The sequence below is a fragment of the Centroberyx gerrardi genome, chromosome 24, assembly GCF_048128805.1.
Source record: "Centroberyx gerrardi isolate f3 chromosome 24, fCenGer3.hap1.cur.20231027, whole genome shotgun sequence".
In the NCBI taxonomy this organism is placed as follows: Eukaryota; Metazoa; Chordata; class Actinopteri; order Beryciformes; family Berycidae; genus Centroberyx; species Centroberyx gerrardi.
This window is the reverse complement of record NC_136020.1, coordinates 17,813,132-17,832,659: the sequence shown is the minus strand read 5'-3', so window position 1 is coordinate 17,832,659 and position 19,528 is coordinate 17,813,132. Positions and strand designations below refer to the sequence as shown.

Below are 19,528 nucleotides of genomic sequence, written 5' to 3'. Positions count from 1 at the left end.
TTGTAGAATAGGCTACTTTATTTGTGCAAAGTTTCACGCACCTTCTTTGGAACATACAAAAGTGTATGAAGTTGAAAACAGTGATCACCACAGCAAGAACTTGAGCAAGAAAATAAAAACCCTTTGGTGTTAAGACTGCAACAATGTAGATTTATAATTTAACAAAAAAAATAAACAGATATTCACATCTCCCCACTCAAAACTAACAAAGTTATAAATAGAGTTAAATTTCAAAAACATTTAAAAACATTTAAAATGGAAGTTTTATTATCAGTGTTGTAGACTTTAAGTTAAAAAAAATGATTTCCCCTGCAATCATTGAGGAAATTAATGGAAAATAATCCTAATAAAAAGGTTAGCAGTCCCTGTGACCTCAAGTGCTTTCATCAATATCCATAATCATGAAATGTGTTTAAAAAGCCATGTGGCACAATCTGAGCCATTGTCCATGATGTCCGTAAATGAATGACGTGCTGCAGCCCACTCTACGATTGGTCGGTTCAATGCAGTTATTCTCATGCCTTTGTGACGTGATTGGTCAACACTGTGGCAACTGTGACAACCGGTCAATCGTGACTTCCAGGTTGTGTTGGGTCCAGGTAGAGGAGTGTCAGCAGCACCAACAGGAAAACTGCATCATCATGCGGTCAGGATGTTGAGCAGCCCAGCAGAAAACACATCGAGTGCTTTCTCTCTTTACACACAGACACACACACACACATACACACACACTAACTAATTTAGCAAACGTGATGTGATGCATAAAATCCTCCATAGCGTTGACTATCCCCTGAGGCCTGGCCTGTGCCGTCAAGCGAGTCTGTCTGGGTAACTTCAGGCACCTATAAACATCCAAACACCATCCTCTCAGGAGCGATATGCCGTTCCGTCTTCATCACCACCACGATCATCATCATCACCCCAGTGCACAGACAGTCTCCGCAGAGGGCTGACGGGTGGAAGCACCATCCCCCTCCCCCGGGCCTCAGGGGCTAGACGGGGGGCTGTCCGTTGTGCCGGAGCCCCGTGTAGGGCCACAGCAGCTGCTGGATGGTCATCCAGGAGTCCCCGGTCCCCACGGGGGCAGCATCCACCGCTGGCTGCATCACCAGGCTGGCCAGCAGAGCCAGGAGACCTGCAGGGGGCGAACCGTGAACATTTATCAAAACACAGGAAAAACTTACAGAACACGTATGTAGAAACCTGGCTTGGATGTTGGAGCTGAGAGCAGGAATGTTGCTGGGGTTATAAAGCGGGCACTTCCCATCACAGAGGCTTCATTACATTTGGCTCAAAACACTTCCTGAAGGCTCAACAGTACGTTCTGTTGTCCATGTATCATACCCATTGTCACATTTCTAAAACATGTTAAACAATATGGAATGTGCTTATGTGCCAAAGGTAATAGGGAGCTGAAGCAGGTGCATGTGCAGACTTCAGATTTCTTTCCTCTGAACTGCTGTATTGTCTGCAATGCACATGCAAGCAAATTCTCCTCTAATTGGTATGGTAGGCCTATACATAAAATTTGAAATGACACCATGATATCAGTAAAAATGCTACTGTACATTTATTATAAAATATTAATATGATAGAGCTTCATGACTATAAAGCTTGTTTATTTTAACTGGTTCCATATCCAAGTTGAAAATTCCAGGTATGGTGATAGTGATCCTGTCCAACATTCCTAAAGTTATTATCACTGTTTCTTTGTCTCTGTGCATAGGACTGTTATGCAAAAGAAAAATCACTTCTCAAAAACTCCATAATGTCCGTAAGTTTTATAAAAATAGTTTAAAAAAAAAATAGCATTCATCACTACCAGCGATTAGACTTAAATAATGGTCAAGTACTGCATGTAAAATCCGACTGACAGACAGAGTGTGTGTACCTGCCAGCACCACCACCATGGCCAACCACAGCCAAAGCCCCCTGCCGCCTCTGGCCACCGCTGCCGCCGTGGCCGCCCGGGACGAGGTCAGGCTCTGGGACAGAGACGGCACCATTACCGGCTCTGTGATCGTAGGGCTGGAGGAGGGGCTCGGACTGGAGGGGGGGAAAAAAGAGAGGGAATGGAAGATTAGAACAGGATGGACAGAGAATGAGGTATGAGAGACGGGCGAACATTGAGAGGGAGCGATTAAAGCAAGAGGGTGAGAAAGAGAGAGTGAGTAGGAGGTGTTAGTAATAAGTTTGAAGAATGTTTTCACAAGGAAAAAAAAAAGAAAAAAGTTGAGATACCAAAAGTGACCCTTTTACAACTGAAAAATACAACACAATGCCTCCAACTAATTTATGGCTATAGGTCATATGTGGTAACTCATGTGATGTATGATGCATTGCATTAGCTGCAGAATTGACTTCAGTGGAGAGCATTCTCCAGAGTCTGCCTGAAAACCATGTCAGTCTTACAACATCTCAGAGATGCAACAGCACTGACATGGCATCTTCATCATCATCACCATAATCAAAAAGCTGTCAGCAGCAGTGTTAAGAGCGAATGGCATGGAGGTGGAATTCAGCGTTGACTGCATGGTTAGGCAAGGGCAGCAGACAATCTTGGCCTGGGATCTGTCCAGAGTAGGAGATCTGAATCACTTTGGCCTTTCAGTTTATTATCAATATAAGGTTCTAAGTGGCCGTGGATTGGCACTCCTACTCTGGAAAGCTTGCTAACACAGGCCCTTTTGCATGCATGTGTTTGTTTCTTGGACAGACACAGAATCCACTTTGGACTCTCCTCCCTGCACACTTACAGCATTACAAAGAGCTCATCCTGTCTCCTGAGAGATGTGGAGGGAGGAAAACAGGAAAGAACAGTTCAGAACAAGACATGAACTGAAGAACAGCTCTGCAAGTCTCAGCAGAAAATACTCAACCAGAGTTGCCCCACAAAAATACAAAATATAGTCCAAGTGTAGTAGTTTGCACATAAAATAGTTCAGGTGGCTTCACGTGTTAGTAAATGACCCAGACTGCCCCCATGAAGATGGATTAGTCATCAGTTTGATGCCTTGCACATCCTAACTTGAGATCTATGCATGAAACACAAACCATAAAGTTTGCATGCTTCCAAAATCTTTAAACACGTGGCATACACTGATCTCAAGCCAGGATTGATAGCTTGATTGATAGGACACGGTTCATTGCTGGCCCTCGGATTCTGAAATTGCTCCGTTATCATGAGCAAAAGCAGCGGAGCCCCAGGAGCAAAGAAGAAGCTAGTCCAGCACAGACGCACATAATGAAAGCGGTTCATCAGTTAGAGGTTCAACATCCTGACATAACCTTTTTTTTTAAACATTAAGGTTATTACGAACTGATTAAAGTAATAATCTGCGCCATTTTCATATAAATAAATGGCCGTTTTGGCACTGTTTTGATATCACACAATAGTGACTCAATCGATACCCAGTTTATGAAAGCTTTTACATTTGTTGTTTTAAACATCCGGTGTCTGGTAGGTCTTTCCGGTGCATAGAAAGTGATGCGTTTTACATCTCCGGCAGCAGTAACGGCAGTTTGTTAAATAGAAGACAAACTAGGTAGTTAACATAAGCAGCAACAGCCACCATGGCTGAGCAGCCAAAGAAAAGAGCGCCACCTACAGAAACTCAAACTTCATCAACAGAAGTCTGAGTTTTAGTTGGCACCAAAAATGTCGGCGGAAAAAAAAAAATGGATCTCGCAGATTACCACTTTAACTTTGATGATACCAAGCAACATTCAGTTTGGAACCATTTGAACCTCCATATAGCTGAATGATGAACTCTTTCACTATGCTGCTAGCCTCTTAGCTTCGCTGGCAGAAAGTGGCGCTGCAGTAGGCTAGCGGTCGGCACTTGGTTGGACTAACGTCTTGAGGGGCAGAATGAGGGAGGCCAGTATGTTGCCCAGCTCAGTGAGACTGGACCTCCTCCTCTGCGTCACCCGCTCCGCCCTCTGCTCCTCGTCCGACTGGGAGTCAGAGTCGACGCAGGCCGTCCTGAGGGCGCGCGTGGGTCGGGCATTCACAGAACACACACACACACAGTTCAGTCGCACATACAAATACAAGCATGCACACAGTACATAACCACGTAGATATGCACAAACATGCATGCATACATCAATAAACAGCACAGCACATTAATGCATATGCAGCCGCACGCAAGCACAGACAGATGCAGACGCAAACATCCAACATTCACTGATGTACATTCACATATTGTAGATCATTTTTTGACACATCTCCCAAGAAATTATGTTCGTGAAATGATTTTCTGCTGTAGGATAAAGAGTTTTAATGCATGCCCTGCAATTGCACATTTACATGCTCAGATATAAAGTGAACCTCGCCAGCACAGCAACTTCATAGCCGTTCAGATATTTGGAGAGCATCAGGAGTGCTTCATTTAGCTTATCCAAGCTTCCATTTTAGCTTAAGCCAAATCAGCGCAACTTCACACTTCATCATAGTCCAAACATTTGAAAGCAATATGGTGCCTAACAAAAGTCCACACCGCCTTGGATGTAGGCTTCTGATAAACACTTGACATGCCCATGCCAGGGTTCAGGTGCATAAAGATGGCTGCCTTGTGGTTTGACGACATCATCATCGCCTTTTCCTGTTCTTAAAAAGGAGAATAATGGGGTTATCTTTTTAAGCTGTGACAATCGTCTGGTTTTCCCTGTCCTTTCCATTATTCCTGCTGGTGTCTGCACACAGTTGCCATAGTTGGAGATATCAGCGCTCGTCTTCCTCACTCCCTGCCTTTCATTCTTGTACAGTATGAAAAAACAACTTCCACAGAGCAAGAGAATCCATCACAGTAAAAATTAAGCCTTAATTTGGTTTTGTGAAAGTTTCTGTTGTATGGTTATTTCATTGTAGCAGAGTGTTTTCATATCAGAGCGCGCATTACGTTAGGAAATAAAAAAAACGTTACTGTCACATACCTGTCTTCTTATTAGGGCATCTTTGTTAGCCAGGACAACAGTTAACTTTTAAAAATGTTGAAAAACGAGTAAATGTTTTAAAAAATCGAATTACATACAACATGCATTGCAAAATGATTGGGGGAAATGTAAACTTGACAGCCAGAATGGACTATAACTCTAAATGACACCGGTATTCTCCTTCATACATCAGGCGCACATTGCACTGTGGGACAAGCAGTGATGAAGCCACTACAGACAGAAAGCTGCCACCTTTATGCACCCGGGTCCATTGTGAAGGACTTGCGCAGGACTTGAGCGGCACAGCCAGTGCGGTCTCCTCCTCCGCGGCGTCTCTTACCCCTTCATCATGAGAGAGGGCTCTTCAGTGTCAACCCAGGCCGCCGAGCTAACAAAGCGTTTTAGTGGAGGGCGCGCCGTGCTCTTCCCTGCCACATTCCTGGAAACCACCGTATCATACAGGGGCATAGCAACAACAACCCTCATGTCATGATACAGCAAGCCTCATTGGCTTGAGAGAAAGACAGCCACGGCCAATGGCTTCACTCACATCAGTAACAGCGTTGGTGTGTCATACAATTGTTGTATAAACACTGCACTTTCAACCACACTCTCCTTCACGTGCAGACAAAATCATGTTCAACTTCACCTCACACATTATCATGACACACACACACACACACACACACACACACAAATACCTACCAGGGAGATCTCCTGGTTAGTCTCTCCGACTCGGCCTCTAAGCCGTCTTGCAGTTTGGGCTGTATTGGGAAATTCAAAAGTACAATTTAAGTCATGACCACTTGACTAAAAGAAGCTCATTAGCACAACTTAAAGCATAACTCCAGCCATTTTCGACCTAAACAAAATCATTTGGTCCACTATAGAGCTATTTACATCTTGCTTGCCATGGTGCGTGACTCTCCACACAGTGCTAACAGGCCCATGGATACTCAAAAAAGAACAAAGCATGTATTTTTCAACATACCGATGAAATGTCAAAAATGGCTTTCAATTTAAGTGAAAAAATAGAAAAAGCTACAATTGGGATCGATGAGGTTTTCTTGTGGCTGCAGCGCTACAGTATGTGATAAATGAGCAAAGTGATGGCAGTGTCACCCTCACCAAGTCAAAGTGCATGTTGCCTCCGCCGGAGCGGGGGATCGCTGCGATGCTAACCCGCCGGGCTGATGACTGGAAAACAAATATATACTGAGTTAACTTCTGTTCATTATCTCAGCTGGACATTAACACATTAAGTCACCATCAATCCAGTGTAATTGAAGGGGATGTTGAGTCAAGACCACATGCAACCTAGCCACAGCAGACCTTGTAGTACTGTGATGATGACGGCTTCTTGCCTCGGAAGTCGTCTGGAAAGAGGAACAAATTAGTCAGTTTGTATTGTATGTGGGTCGTGTGAGTGTGTGTATGTATATCAATGTGCATATATGTTGAGCATATACATATGTATGTATAGATATACACACATACAGTAGGGGGAGACCAATATATTGAGTCGATATTCAATTAAATATTGGACATCATCCAGCCATGCTGACAAGATGGAGCTTACTCCCTGACCACAGCTACATGAAAACAGTCTGTAAACCCTGCAATTCAATTTTAATTTCTTTACACATTTTATTTATTTATTTAATCGTTTAATATTTCTTTTGTAAATTAATTATTCATTTAAAGGCCTAATGTATCCCAGAGTTTCCCTACCAATGAATAGGTGAAGTGGGTTGCCCTGTCTTAAGGAGCTAACCCACCTAAAATAATTTAATCAGTATGGGTTTCAATGGAGAATTTCATTAGTATGGGTTTCAATGGTGAGTTTTAGTGTCTAAATGCCATTTCAGAGGCTTTTCAACCCTGAGAAGAATACAGTTCTGGGGAAAACGCTGAATCCTTGCAAGTTTTTGGCATGAAAATGGTTTTCAATTTTAAAAATTGTGAATATCAGCACAAAATATCGCCGATTTCAGCCTACAGATATTCATATCAGCCTCAAAAAGCCTATATCTGATGCACCCTAATATACAGTATATGTGTGTCACTGTGGAACAGCCCTCACCTCTTTCGGTGTGTGACCCGAAGGACCTCTCATTCTGCATGAGCGCCTCTCGCAGCTCCAGCAGCTCGGCGTGCTCCTTGGTGTACATCCTCCTCAGGTTCTCCACATGCTGGATCATCACCTCCACCGCCTTACCGATACGACTCTCCTGAGAGGCGCATGCATGAAATTTCTATTCCATCATCAGATTCACAAGACACTTTCATTTGTTTTGTAGGACCTCACATAAAGTGCAAGACGTACTATGTAATCAATCTACGTGTTTATGTTCACATTTACTGTGTTTGGATTGGTGAGAGCAAGAGAGAGAGAGAGAGAGAGAAATAGATAGAGATAGATAGAGATAGATAGAGACTGTGTGTTGTAGTGAAGTAAGAACGGGTCTAAGGTTAAAGGTCTAAAGATTTTTCATTTATTGTTTTCATATTGTTGCTGTTGTGAAGCCCTTTGAGACTGTAACTATACAAATAAACTTGACATGTGAAGGGATTACTTTTCTGTTATTTTTCACCTCTAAAGCAATGAAAAGTAATGATTGTACTGTCACAATATGTCACAAATGATGAGAAAAAAGTAGTTTTTGTGATGTGCACAGGACACAATCTAGGTAATAATGTAGGAAATTTCTATATTTTATGTGTGATAATACATTTGATTAAAAAAAAAGGAAGAGGTAGCGATGACAACATAGTGAGATAGAGAAATAGTGACAGAGATAAAAGTTAGATAGTAGGCAGAGAAGTTTTGTGTTGCCTTTATACTCTTGTTTTTTGTGTGTTTTTTTTTACGATCAAACATCATGACACGGGTTTAGATTTCCTATTAACAAAAATGACATCCATCAATGCTACCAAACCGTCAATTATCCACTTCTGTAATAGCAACATTTTCAGCACGGCGTTAGATAAACTCTGAAGTCATTTTTCTCAGCTTGACTACTTATGCAGTTACTGCTCCTGGGCTCTGTCGGGCAGTGCAATGGATGACTCATGAAACACATATACATACATACATACATACATATATACACACACACACACACACCTGGTGAATGGCTCCCAGCATCTCGGAGCGGCTGGACACCCTGGTCATGGACTGGATGAGGATATCCAGGTTCTTCTGGAGCCTCTGGATGATCTCCATGGACTGGTTGTCGTCCTCACACAGAGGGATCAGCGCCTGGGAGGAGAGAGGAGGAGAGAGAGAGAGAGAGAAAATAAATGTGACTAGGCCTGGACAGGAAAAAGAATTTTAAAGAGGGTTTGTCACTCACACTCTTGACTTACTTACATCTGCATACCTATTTGCTTACAGTAGAACTCACATGTACTGAATTACTCTTTTTCAGCCTTATGTTAGGCAGTGTTGTCCATATTTTTGTCTTGTATTTAGTCCGTAGGAAGGCTGCAGAATAGGATACAGGATAGCACATATGGTATTTATCTGGTATTTAGTGTGCAGCTTGCTAGGTGCATGCAGCTCCCAGCCCATTTATTTGTGGCACCTAATAATAAAACCACAATAAACTGCCAAGTACAGTTGGTAGCAGTCAGATCAACTTCAAGTGGTCTGTTTCTGTGCAGATGATTGATGCTTTAATACAGACAGGGTCTCTTAGCCATCTTGCTCGTCTCAATCGCAGTCTAGTGAGAGAGGCGCATGCATGGCTGAAACTTGCTCAAGCATGTGAGCCGGTACAGAGCTTTAACACAAGAAGCCCAAACATGGAAGACAATTAAAGAAAGCCACAACAACATGCTGTGCTTGTATTTACTGTACTTGTAGTTTGACAGTACAGTACAGTTCAGTGGCATGACCATCAAACCTGAAGTCTGATCTGGCCCACATCTGTATCTATTAAGTAAGGTCAATGCAGATCAATTGACTGAAAGTGATATTTCCCTTCATTTGATCATGTGAGAGGGGAAAAACCTTTGCCACTGCCATCAACTGCCGGCAAATCAATGCTGGATGCTGAATTACTGTGGCTGAAGTAACTCCAGTCCAAAAATTAGGGAATGACACTGACAACTGCAACATCATAGACTCAAATCTGACTAATGACTAATGATCTATTGTCAAAGCCTCTCCTGTCTTGGCTGTCAGTCACCACTGTATACTGCTCAATAAAGACAGAAATACCATTAAAGCTTCGCTAGGCAAGAGTTTTATGTAAAAATCCACCCGTCTGATCAGTCTAAATCATAAAGTGGGGCTGCAACAGAGAAGAGCGTCCAATCTCCCCATAACTGAGACCCTGTAGATTTGCCCTGTTTGCCTAAATGAAATTCTGGTGTCAGGTTTGGACGCTTCTCTGCCCACAGGAAAAAGAGTGGAATCCAGACTGTGTCCTAAACAGCAGCAGAGAAAGCTGAACTCACCAATGTTTGATCTTTTCCTCTCTCGTCTCTTTGGTTTCCTTTGGTATAAAGCATCACAGACCGGTCGGTAAACGTAAAATTTCTCAAATACACACACACACCTACCTCACCTTTCACAGAACCTCCTCCACACACACACACACACCTGCAGTAGGCCCTGGCAGCTGGACACCTCCCTGCGGACGTTCTCCTCTGCCAGGTCGCGGGACCTCTCCTCCAGCCGCAGCCTTTTCTCCAGCGTGAACATGTCGCACTTGAAGCCCAGCGACAGACGCTGGAACTCCGTCTGACAGCACAGAAAGAGACACACGTTTTGACTCAACACCTTTTTTTTTTTTGCCGATGACACATCACTGGAGACACATGCAGCAGTATATTCTGGTAACTCTACACATCAGCGTTGCACTTGTCCTCGCCTTGCTTGTCTTTTCCCTTGTCTTGTTTTGCACATTTGCTTGTTTGCGAAAGACAGAAGTTGACATATCAAAGAGTGTGTAATTCTGACAGCTGGGACGTTACACCAGATAAGTTGTGAAACTCCCCGACTTCTCCCAGGGTAGAATACACCGCTCACATTTCCATGATATTCCAGAGTATCAGATTGGTTTACATTTTAGAAAGCGATGCATGCACTTTTACTGCGTATAGCTTCACATGCACAGTGCTAACTTACAGCACAACTGAGGCTCAGACAAATGCTGGAACCAGGGACAGATGTTTTTCATGTGAGTGTAATTAAGAGAGAGAAAGAGAGAGAATGAGTGTGTGTATGTGTATTTCTGATGTGCACACACTTACTAGATACTAATAAGTATCTATAAGAGACAATAGCAGTGCATGACCAACTCAGTCTGACATTGCATACAAAATGATGAGGATTAACATCACATACAGACTGTAGAGGACAAGCTACAGAGAACCAGGCTGAAATGTGGCTTTTTGAATCCTCTCTCACTGCTGCATGTAACTAGTTTAAAAGATTGTTCCGTTTACACTACAAAAACGATCTAAAAATTGGCTAAAAACTCGTCTTCATACGCTAAGGGCTTAAATGACAAATGATTGCATATACACACAGATTAGCACAACTCTAAAATATACTGGTGTTCATACCTCGATCTCCTTGTCAGTCGGTGACAGGCTGCAAAGAGGAAGGAACAATTAGGATTTCATGACAATAGCCTTATGTCGTATGTGCACACAGGCACAAACATGGATTTTAACCCTAGTTGTGAGAATAAAACTAAAATAATGTGCTGTGTTACTTGTTCCTGTCCTCTTTGAAGGAGTCGCTGGTGTCAGAGATCACCGACGTCTCCGCTAGAGAAAGACGGGGAGACGATCAGCAGGTGAACCAGAACCAAAAGCACATTTTAAACCACTCACTTCAGAAGGGATTATCATTTAAGAGACGTGATAAACGTTAACAGCGTAAACATACAAATACCAGACGTACTTTCCTTCTCGGTGGCCACGCTGCTCTCACTCAGCTCCTCCTGAGCCTTGTGCTCCTCGATGGCCTCCATGCTGCGCGACAGCTCCTGCAGCGTGCGGACAAACGTTACTCCTTCTCCCTGCTCCTCCTCATCCTCCTTCTCTTCCTTCAAAGCCAACCCCTCCATTCTCTTTTTGCCCTCCTTGTCCATGTTGCCCTCTTCACTCGCTCCCTCCCTCCCTCACTCTTTCAATAGTCTAAGCAGTTCATGCCAAGCTGCCCCTCTATCCTTGATTCTGAATGAGAGCCTGATCCTGGGTGAAGGTAAAAGTGAAAGTATGCTCTCTCTCTCTCTCTCTCTCTCTCTCTTACACACACTGACACGGCAGGAAAGACAGCATTTTCTTTATAGTCATGATGTCATGTTGGCGGAAAATACCAATGGCCCAATCATCACTGGCATGAAGAAATGTAATCTTTAAATGACGCCCATTTCATTCTCTACACAGCTGACTTTTGATCATATCTACTCCTAGGTAAGGAAATAAAATAGGTGTTAAAAAAAAAAAACACTGCTGAAAACTGAAATGAAAATAAAAAGAAGACAAAACTAAAATAAAACTATTTGTAAAAGTAACTAAAATAAAACATAAGTGAAATGTATTGTTTTCTTTTTGTTTATGTGCAGGGTAAAATGAAGGAATTTTGGGCGGCAAAGTTTTGGCTATTTTTACTCCAAGGTAACAGGTTTATTGTTTGTATTACACAATACCTGTTGCATGCAAAATACCTGTTGTGAACTTCTACCATTATACCTTTAAAAAATACCAAAAATACTAAAAATAGAACCAAAACTAAATAAAAACTAAACATTTGTAAAAAAAAAAAAAATTAAAAACTACCAAACCACATTGAAAGCTAACTAAAAGTAAACTGAAATAAAACTTAAAAATAAAAATGCATGAAAAACCCAACACTATAATAACTCTGATCTAATCATTAGCTTTGATTAAGCAGTGCCAGAAGAACTCCAACAGCCAGTTAAATGACTGAAAATCCTTATCAGTAAGTGAAATTAATCATTCAACGATCAATAAAGAAGCAGACAGGAACAAGGCAGTTTCTTACCAGTTCCCTCTTATTTTTGCCGCGGAGGGAGAGGGAGTCCTTCTTGGCTCCTGAGCCCGCCTGCCCCCCTAAAGCACTGTCCTCTGATTGGCTGGGGTCGGAGGTTGCGCTCTCTACGCCGCCCCCGGATTGGCCGGTGCGCGTGACGGTCGGTCCGGTCGCGGACTGAGGAGAGCTTCCGCCAGACAGAGCGGTCGCTCCATTACCGGCGTGCCGGTCTGTCCCTGGAAGGAGAGTCGGTGTGTGTTTGTTTTGCCAAATGTAGAGATGTAAGAAAGCGTCAACAAAATGGCATCGTCATCTCTAGCCACATTTTTTTTTTAGTTGGGATTGAACAAACGCCCACGCATGAATACACACAAGGATGGTGCATGCAAGTGTGTGTGTGTAAGAGTGCCCACTGTGTCTCCTCCTCTCTTAAACACACACACACACACACACACACACACAGAGAAGTGTTTCCTCCTACCTGCCATGCTGACCGTTACTGCTGGTGCCTCAGTTGTGTCCTGCACACCCTCCTCCTCTTCCACCAACACAGGCAGCAGGCTCGTGCTGGAACACACACACACTTTTACACGACTCTATACCATTTGCAAGATCTCATCTAACCCATTAATATCCCTTTAACACACACACACACACACACACACACACACACACACACCTCTATACATCTGCAAAATCTCATCTAACCCATTAACGTCCCTTAAAAAATTCAAAAAATAAAAAACACAACTGCTCTTTCACACTTCTGATGCAGAGAAAACTGTTCTGTCTTGGCCGGTCTTGGCAGAAATCATCACAACCTGCAGGCATAGTGACTACTGACATGTAGGATACTGAAGCAGTATAGAAACCCTGTGAATTCAAAAGGTTTAGTGAGCTAACAGCCAACAGTGAATCACTCACCTGTCCTCCGCTAATGCTCTGTCTGCTGACTGGTCCTGGCTCAGGCTCTGAGATGGAGAGAAGCAAAAGGGAGGGAGGGAGGGGGTGAGGGGGTGAGAAAAAGACAGGTGGCCTTGTAGCGCATTCTTGTGTCCCACATTACAGGAAATTGTCAATGATTAAAAGACGTGTGCACACACACACACGTAACATACCTGTCCCATGGCAGTGAAATGCTATCTAAGCTCTATGAAGTGTGGATGAGAAAGATTGGGCTGATTCCTTATATAATGTGAGGCTTCATGGAGAGCCCTGCAGCTGTGTGTGTGTGTGTGTGTGTGTGTGTGTGCTGTTGAGAAAGGTGCTCACAGAACACGTTAATACTGGCACAGTGCTAAGTAGTGGGGGCGGACTGCCTGCACACACACACACACACACACACACACACACAGTAGCTAGGTGAGGGCTCACAGCTATGCAATGGGATATTGTGTAATGAGTGTACATAATAAGCAGTTTGACACTGCTCAGAGTAGGACAGAGCTACTTTACCATTTCAGTAGAAATAATACCTTACTTATCAAGACTTTCTGTCCTTCAGCCTCAGGTCACAGAGTCATTTTAAATAAATAAAAAAACAGCATGCAGACACAGAACACTGAAAACTATGAATTGGTATCAGAATCAGCCATAATTTGAAGAGCTTCACTTCCAAATTCCAATATATCTCCATTTTTAAAGTGTTCAGTACTTGATATTTAAAAAGTAGGAATGACTACTCATAAATGTTGCCGTTTTGCATGCCAAGCTCTTTTCTTTCCCAGTTAATTCAGTAATAATCCACAACAACGTTCTTCTCTTAGAACAGCAAAATCATGTTCTAAGAGAAGGTGTTAATTATTTAACGGTGAATACCTCATTTTACAATGAAACTGTTAGATATATGTTTTAAAACAGACAACAGGATTAATGCCCTAATCCAGATTTTTTTAATGTAGGTATGGTTATTACGGTTTTCTTTTTTTACTTAAACATGGAAAATAACTTCTCTGTAGCTTCCATAACTGAATTTAACTCCAAATAAAGGTTTGTGTCACATACACTACCAACACAGACAAACCTCTAACTCATATTTAGCTATCACATACTCTAAAAAGTGTTGAGGTCAGTGAATCAACATCTTCAACTGAATGAATCAAAACACTGGACTATTCCTAGATGTTTAATGTAAGTATGGGAAAGTGACAATGAAAACACATTTTCCATTTACAAGTCAAACTACAAGCCAAGGTCTATTTGAATATACACAAATTATTTTGTCCATAAGAAAAAAAAACAGCTCCTTATCCAAGAGCTGCCTTTGAATCATCAAAAAACTTTGATATGTCTAAAAACTTTCATGCCCAGGCTCCGATAAGTCTAACAGAGCATTTTGTTTATGTGCTGAACACAGCCACAGTACGAGTGTCCGACTTTCCTGCCTCTCTGAAACTATTTCTCAGTGGGGTGGCAGGCAGGAGACTGGACTAACACAAGTCACTCAATCTCTCTGCGGGACATGAAGCCAACTGTGGTCAAACAGCTTCGTAACACCGGTGAGGCAACAGAAACCCTCCCACAGCCTTGGTTCACACATGAAAACACAACAAAGCATGAGGCTGAGCATAATTACCATGAAGCAACCTCACTGTATAGACCGCACATCAAAGCTACTCATTGTATACACTAATTGGTCCTGACACACAAAGGAAATATATCATTAAAGATGCAGTGTAACCAGGCCTTTCCCTATAGGCTTTGGGACGTCCTGCTTTAGGAGCTTAGACTGGCAAAATCAGTCATCTTTCTCATCAAAAAAAACTTAAAAACACATTTCTACAGTCAGGCTTTTATATAATTTTGCTCATTACATTTGATTGTTTTTACCTTCTCTAACACTGCTTTTAATTGATGTTTGGCATTTTTATTATATATCTTCTTGGTTTTTACTTAGCATTTATACTAAATAAAATCTGTTCAACCAAGTGTGAAGGATAATAAGCAAAGTTACTGCAAAAAAACACTTTAAAACATCACTGGAACCTTAGTAAGCCATACATATGAAGCATTCTGTACTTGCCTCCTTTGGCAACACGGCTCAGGAAGTCGATAGCCCATCTCATCACCCCCTGAGGCGCTGTCTTGCGTATTCGGAGAAACAACAGCCTCCTAAATCTCTGCTCTGATATTTTTTTTCCCCTGTATTTTAGAGTCCCTGCCCCCCCGGCCGAGCCTCTCCACTCCTCCCTGCCCGGGACGAGGACTCCCTCTCTCCCTCTCTCAGGCCCTCTGAAGGAGAGCTAGCCCCCGTCCTGCCCACTGTACCCCCTCCCTTCAAAACACACCTCCTTTCAGTCAGCTGAGAGAAACCCAAAGTGGGACAGAGAGAGAAAGAGAGAGAGCGAGAGAATCGAAAAAGGGGAAGGGGAAGTAGAGAAGAGAGGGGGCTGAAGAAAATAGAGGAAGTTGTATTCCCGTATGCATCAAACTACTTCCCCTCTAGTACCGACCTTGGTAAAACTCATGTCTCCCGTCGTCGAGTCGGCCTCTCTTCCTTTCTCTCCTCCTGCTGCTTCTCTGCGGTCTTCACTGGGTGGCTGGCGGCTGTCCGGAGGTGAAAGGTCAAAGGTCAAGTTGCAGACACTTATCCGTTTTATCTCATTCTTGATTTATTTTTGCACCCTTTCTCTGTCCCTTTTTACTTTCTGCCTATCTGGCAAGATGTGGTGCAGCTGGTGGTAATGACTGTGACAGTATGAGAGAGAGACAGAGAGAGAGAGAGCGAGAGAGGGGGAGAGGCACAGCCTTAGTCTGTCTATAGGTGGACTGTGGGTATGCAAAGTATGGCTGCAGAGATACTAATTAGCTTGTGCAGTGTATGCACACACACACCCCTCCCACAGCTAGGAAAAAACCCATTTGACTGGCAAATCTGTCCTGCAGCTGAACAGAGTTATGACCTAAACTGTGACTACTGTAGCTGTTGAGAAGATCTATCAACTTCAAATCTGACATGGATAGTTATACTGATAGGAAAATTATTCAGGATATTGGGACTATAGACTACAGCGCTATTTGGAGATGATGAGTCTTGGCACTTCACCATCCAATGCATCCTCATTTTATCCAGAAATTTTTTTTTTGCAATTGTACTTGTAGATATTATGCGTCTATTCAAAAGCACCATGGAGAACACAAGAACACACAAAAATGCGTATTGACAAAGCCCCTATGCCTGTAACCTCCTGTGCTTTCCACACTGTGAGCCATCAAGCGCCTCTGCTTTCTGCACTGTGACCCCTCGACAGTATGTCTGTAACCTTTAGCATTCTCCATTTTTATCTTGATGCAACCCTCTTTTCTTGTAACCTTCTTTTCTTTCTCTGCAGTGACATTTCTCTGCTTTCCCCCCGTCTAAATAAAGAGAAGATATACACTCACCGGCCACTTCATTAGGTACACCTTACTCATACTGGGTAGGTATCAGCTTTCAGCTCAGTGTCAACCGGCTACCAAAGTGACATCCGCCTCAAGGTTCGACGTGTTGCATTCTGAGATGCTTTTCTGCTCACCACAGTTGTAAAGAGGTTATCTGAGTTACTGCTGCCTTTCCATCAGCTCAAACCAGTCTGGCCGTTCTCCTCTGACCTCTGCCATCAACAAGGCATTTTTGCCCAGAGAACTGCCGCTCACTGGATATTTTCTCTTTTTCGGATCATTCTCTGTAAACCCTAGAGATGGTTGTGCGTGAAAATCCCAGTAGATCAGCAGTTTCTGAATTACTCAAACCAGCCCGTCTGGCACCAACAACCATGCCACGTTCAAAGTCACTTAAATCACCTTTCTTCCCCATTCTGATGCTTGGTTTGAACTTCAGAAGATCGTCTTGACCATGTCTACATGCCTAAATGAATTGAGTTGCTGCCACGTGATTGGCTGATTAGATATTTGTGTTAACAAGCAGTTGAACAGATGTACCTAATGAAGTGGCCGGTGAGTGTACACAATGGGGTTGGAGGTACGGTAGGTTCAGGAGCATCAAACGCAGCCCAGTTGTCTAGATACATAAAACAGATCAGCCTCCTGGATTTACAACAATCGCTCCTATTGGCTGTTCCCACAAACCAGCGTACACCAAGCATCCCTGGTCCAAAACAAGATGACTAAAACAGAAATGGTGCGTTCATGTTGCATTATGGGCTAGTCTGGTATGTTGACCTGCTTTCTGTGCCTGGTCATTTGATACAACATTTATCACTCAATTTTCTCCACTCACCTCCCGCTCTGGGTAACGGTCTCATCTGGGCCGGGTGAGGTGCTGTTGGGTGGAACCATCTCAGCCGCTCTGGGAGGGGCGATGTCCGGTGTGACGGTTCGGTCTAGTTCGGGTGAGTTGGTCAGGTTGTGGGCTGAACCATCTGGAAGGGACTGTGTGGACTTCGCTGCATCTGGCGAGACAAGACAAGCGAGACGATGAGGAAAACCAAGCCGTTTCACATCAGGCCTATGCAGGTTTTACTAGAAATTAAAAGGAAAATTCCACCCTCGGATAATTTTACACTGTTATATGTCATCGATCTGTGATGTTCAATGCATTCCTGTGATCAAATTACCTTTCAATTGTGCCCACTTTCCTTCCCTCAACCTGCCTCGTCTAATTCTACTTCAGTTAGTGATTTCCTACATTTCCCAGAATGCCTTTTGACAACCCCCAGAGAACGGGCGTGAACTTGTTGCATTCAGCTGCAGGTTGCATGTGACCGGAGCAAAGTTATCTTGATATTTGATATTCTGATGGATATTCTGTGGTTTTTCCACTGTCAATAACTTGTAAAGCAAAGCACATTACTGAATATATTTGGGATTACTGGAAGAAAAAGACCAATTTCCAACCACTTTTTTGCAATATATGAGAAAATATCTTTGCTTATAGTTAATATGGGTAATGAGCTATTGAAATTTGTATGTTTGTACATGAGAAAAATATTTTCTCAAATAACCAGTGGTTGGAAATTGTTTTTCCTCTTCCTGTAATGAACAAAGTAATAATTGACTCTTATATGATTAAACATGATACTGCAAAGCAGCAATGCAACTGTGATTTACAAAAAAAAAAATGCTATAGCACCAAAATAAAAATCTGAATTTGATTTAAATGTTCCTCTTGAGGGTTTTGATAGAGCAGATAACTTGTCCGCCTCCTCTAAATAGCAAACATACTGAGTGAGTCAGGAAATGAGTCACTGTTTGGCTGAGCTGTCCATACATAAAGCAACTAGCTGAGAGTAGAGAGAGAGAGAGAGAGAGAGCGAGAGAGCGAAAGAGAGAGAATTAAATAGAGAGAGAGGGAGGGAGGTGGAGGTCTTACCGCTGTTCTCTGAGTGGGATGGATCAGAGAGAGCATCCGTCTCTTGGTGTCCAATGCTGACAGCTTGTGAGTGGGCGTTCAATGCCACCTTTGCCTCTTCCTGAAACAAACACACACACACACACACACACACACACACACACACACAGCGATAAATATTCACAAAGAAAAAGGGGGAAGAGATCAAATAAGCAACACACACAAACCGTGTACCAACAGCAGGCCCACAACCAATCAATAAGAACCATTGTAATATCCAATAAGACGTTACATGGGAAGTCGACAAAATATAACAGCTGACAGAGCACAAAACATCGGTAAGGGATTGCTGACACATCTCCAGTTATTGGCATCTTTTTAGGAATTCAAAAGCAAACATCATTAATTTCATACTGACATCCATATACTTTTAAAAACACAAAAATGAGCGTCTGAATGGGTTTCTTAAGCACTAGGGTCATAAAATTTGCAGAACCCTTCAAGGGCTGTGTGAACCTAAAGTAAGAAGAAGAAAACTACAAAAACTACAATGTTTTTAGTGGAACGAGAGTTGATATTTATGCCAAAATATCTGAGATGTCTAAAGCTTTGTTGTTGTCTTTTAGCCCGCTGGGTTCCTACACATTTTCCACCTTTTAAAAAACACATACTCTTTCCAGACTACTCTTTAATTTCTTGACTGGATTTGAGGATTTTGGGTGTTGTTCAGTAGATAGTGATACCTGACAGTGGCTGGGCAATAACTGCCAACTAGTCCATATCATTCAATAGCTGAAAACTATTCTGCATAACATGTAATATCACAATATGTGAAAAGACACTGGGTTTACAGCTACATAAAATGTGTCATCATATGCACGTATATTGGAACTGACACTTTGTGCAATTCCTAAAAACTTTTCAAGACCTGGACTTCCAGACCTGCATAGGGACGCCGTGTTAAAACTCGCTTAAAGATTGAAGAATTTACATACAATTTCAATCATTTTTCTTTGAATGCAGGCTGGTGTTCCCTTCTTTTGCCACCAACAGTAAGTCCGTTTCCCTTTTACCTCGACGGGACTTTAAGTGTTCATCACTGTCGCTCTATATAAGGGAGAAGACTGCTGCTTCTGTGACCAGAGGCTATGAATAATGATAGGAGCAAATATGTGAAGAGCTATTTGGTAGGCAAATAGTCAAATGGCAGTGAGGGAAAGAAAGAGAGAGAGGGAGGGAGAGAGAGGGAGGGACGGGGGGGGGGAGAGAGAGGGGGAGAGAGGGAC

The 19,528-nt window shown here is 42.7% G+C and overlaps 1 protein-coding gene across 1 annotated transcript in view; it reads right to left on the bottom strand.

Annotated features, from left to right (window-relative positions):
- Position 1: 1 nt before the first annotated feature.
- lrmp (lymphoid-restricted membrane protein) overlaps positions 2-19,528 on the bottom strand; it is a 40,993-nt gene continuing 21,466 nt past the window's right edge. The window contains exons 20-39 of the mRNA XM_071900488.2: positions 18,264-18,363; positions 17,172-17,343; positions 15,406-15,499; positions 12,878-12,924; positions 12,435-12,520; positions 11,966-12,189; positions 10,859-10,943; positions 10,668-10,722; positions 10,516-10,543; positions 9,548-9,688; positions 8,066-8,200; positions 7,022-7,169; positions 6,271-6,314; positions 6,067-6,135; positions 5,644-5,702; positions 5,279-5,377; positions 3,857-3,985; positions 2,757-2,783; positions 1,892-2,046; positions 2-1,135 (exon numbers count right to left, since the gene is read on the bottom strand). Of these exons, the coding sequence (XP_071756589.2) occupies positions 993-1,135; positions 1,892-2,046; positions 2,757-2,783; positions 3,857-3,985; positions 5,279-5,377; positions 5,644-5,702; positions 6,067-6,135; positions 6,271-6,314; positions 7,022-7,169; positions 8,066-8,200; positions 9,548-9,688; positions 10,516-10,543; positions 10,668-10,722; positions 10,859-10,943; positions 11,966-12,189; positions 12,435-12,520; positions 12,878-12,924; positions 15,406-15,499; positions 17,172-17,343; positions 18,264-18,363 (2,040 nt within the window). The 3' untranslated portion in view covers positions 2-992. The remainder of the gene's footprint in view (positions 1,136-1,891; positions 2,047-2,756; positions 2,784-3,856; positions 3,986-5,278; positions 5,378-5,643; positions 5,703-6,066; positions 6,136-6,270; positions 6,315-7,021; positions 7,170-8,065; positions 8,201-9,547; positions 9,689-10,515; positions 10,544-10,667; positions 10,723-10,858; positions 10,944-11,965; positions 12,190-12,434; positions 12,521-12,877; positions 12,925-15,405; positions 15,500-17,171; positions 17,344-18,263; positions 18,364-19,528) is intronic.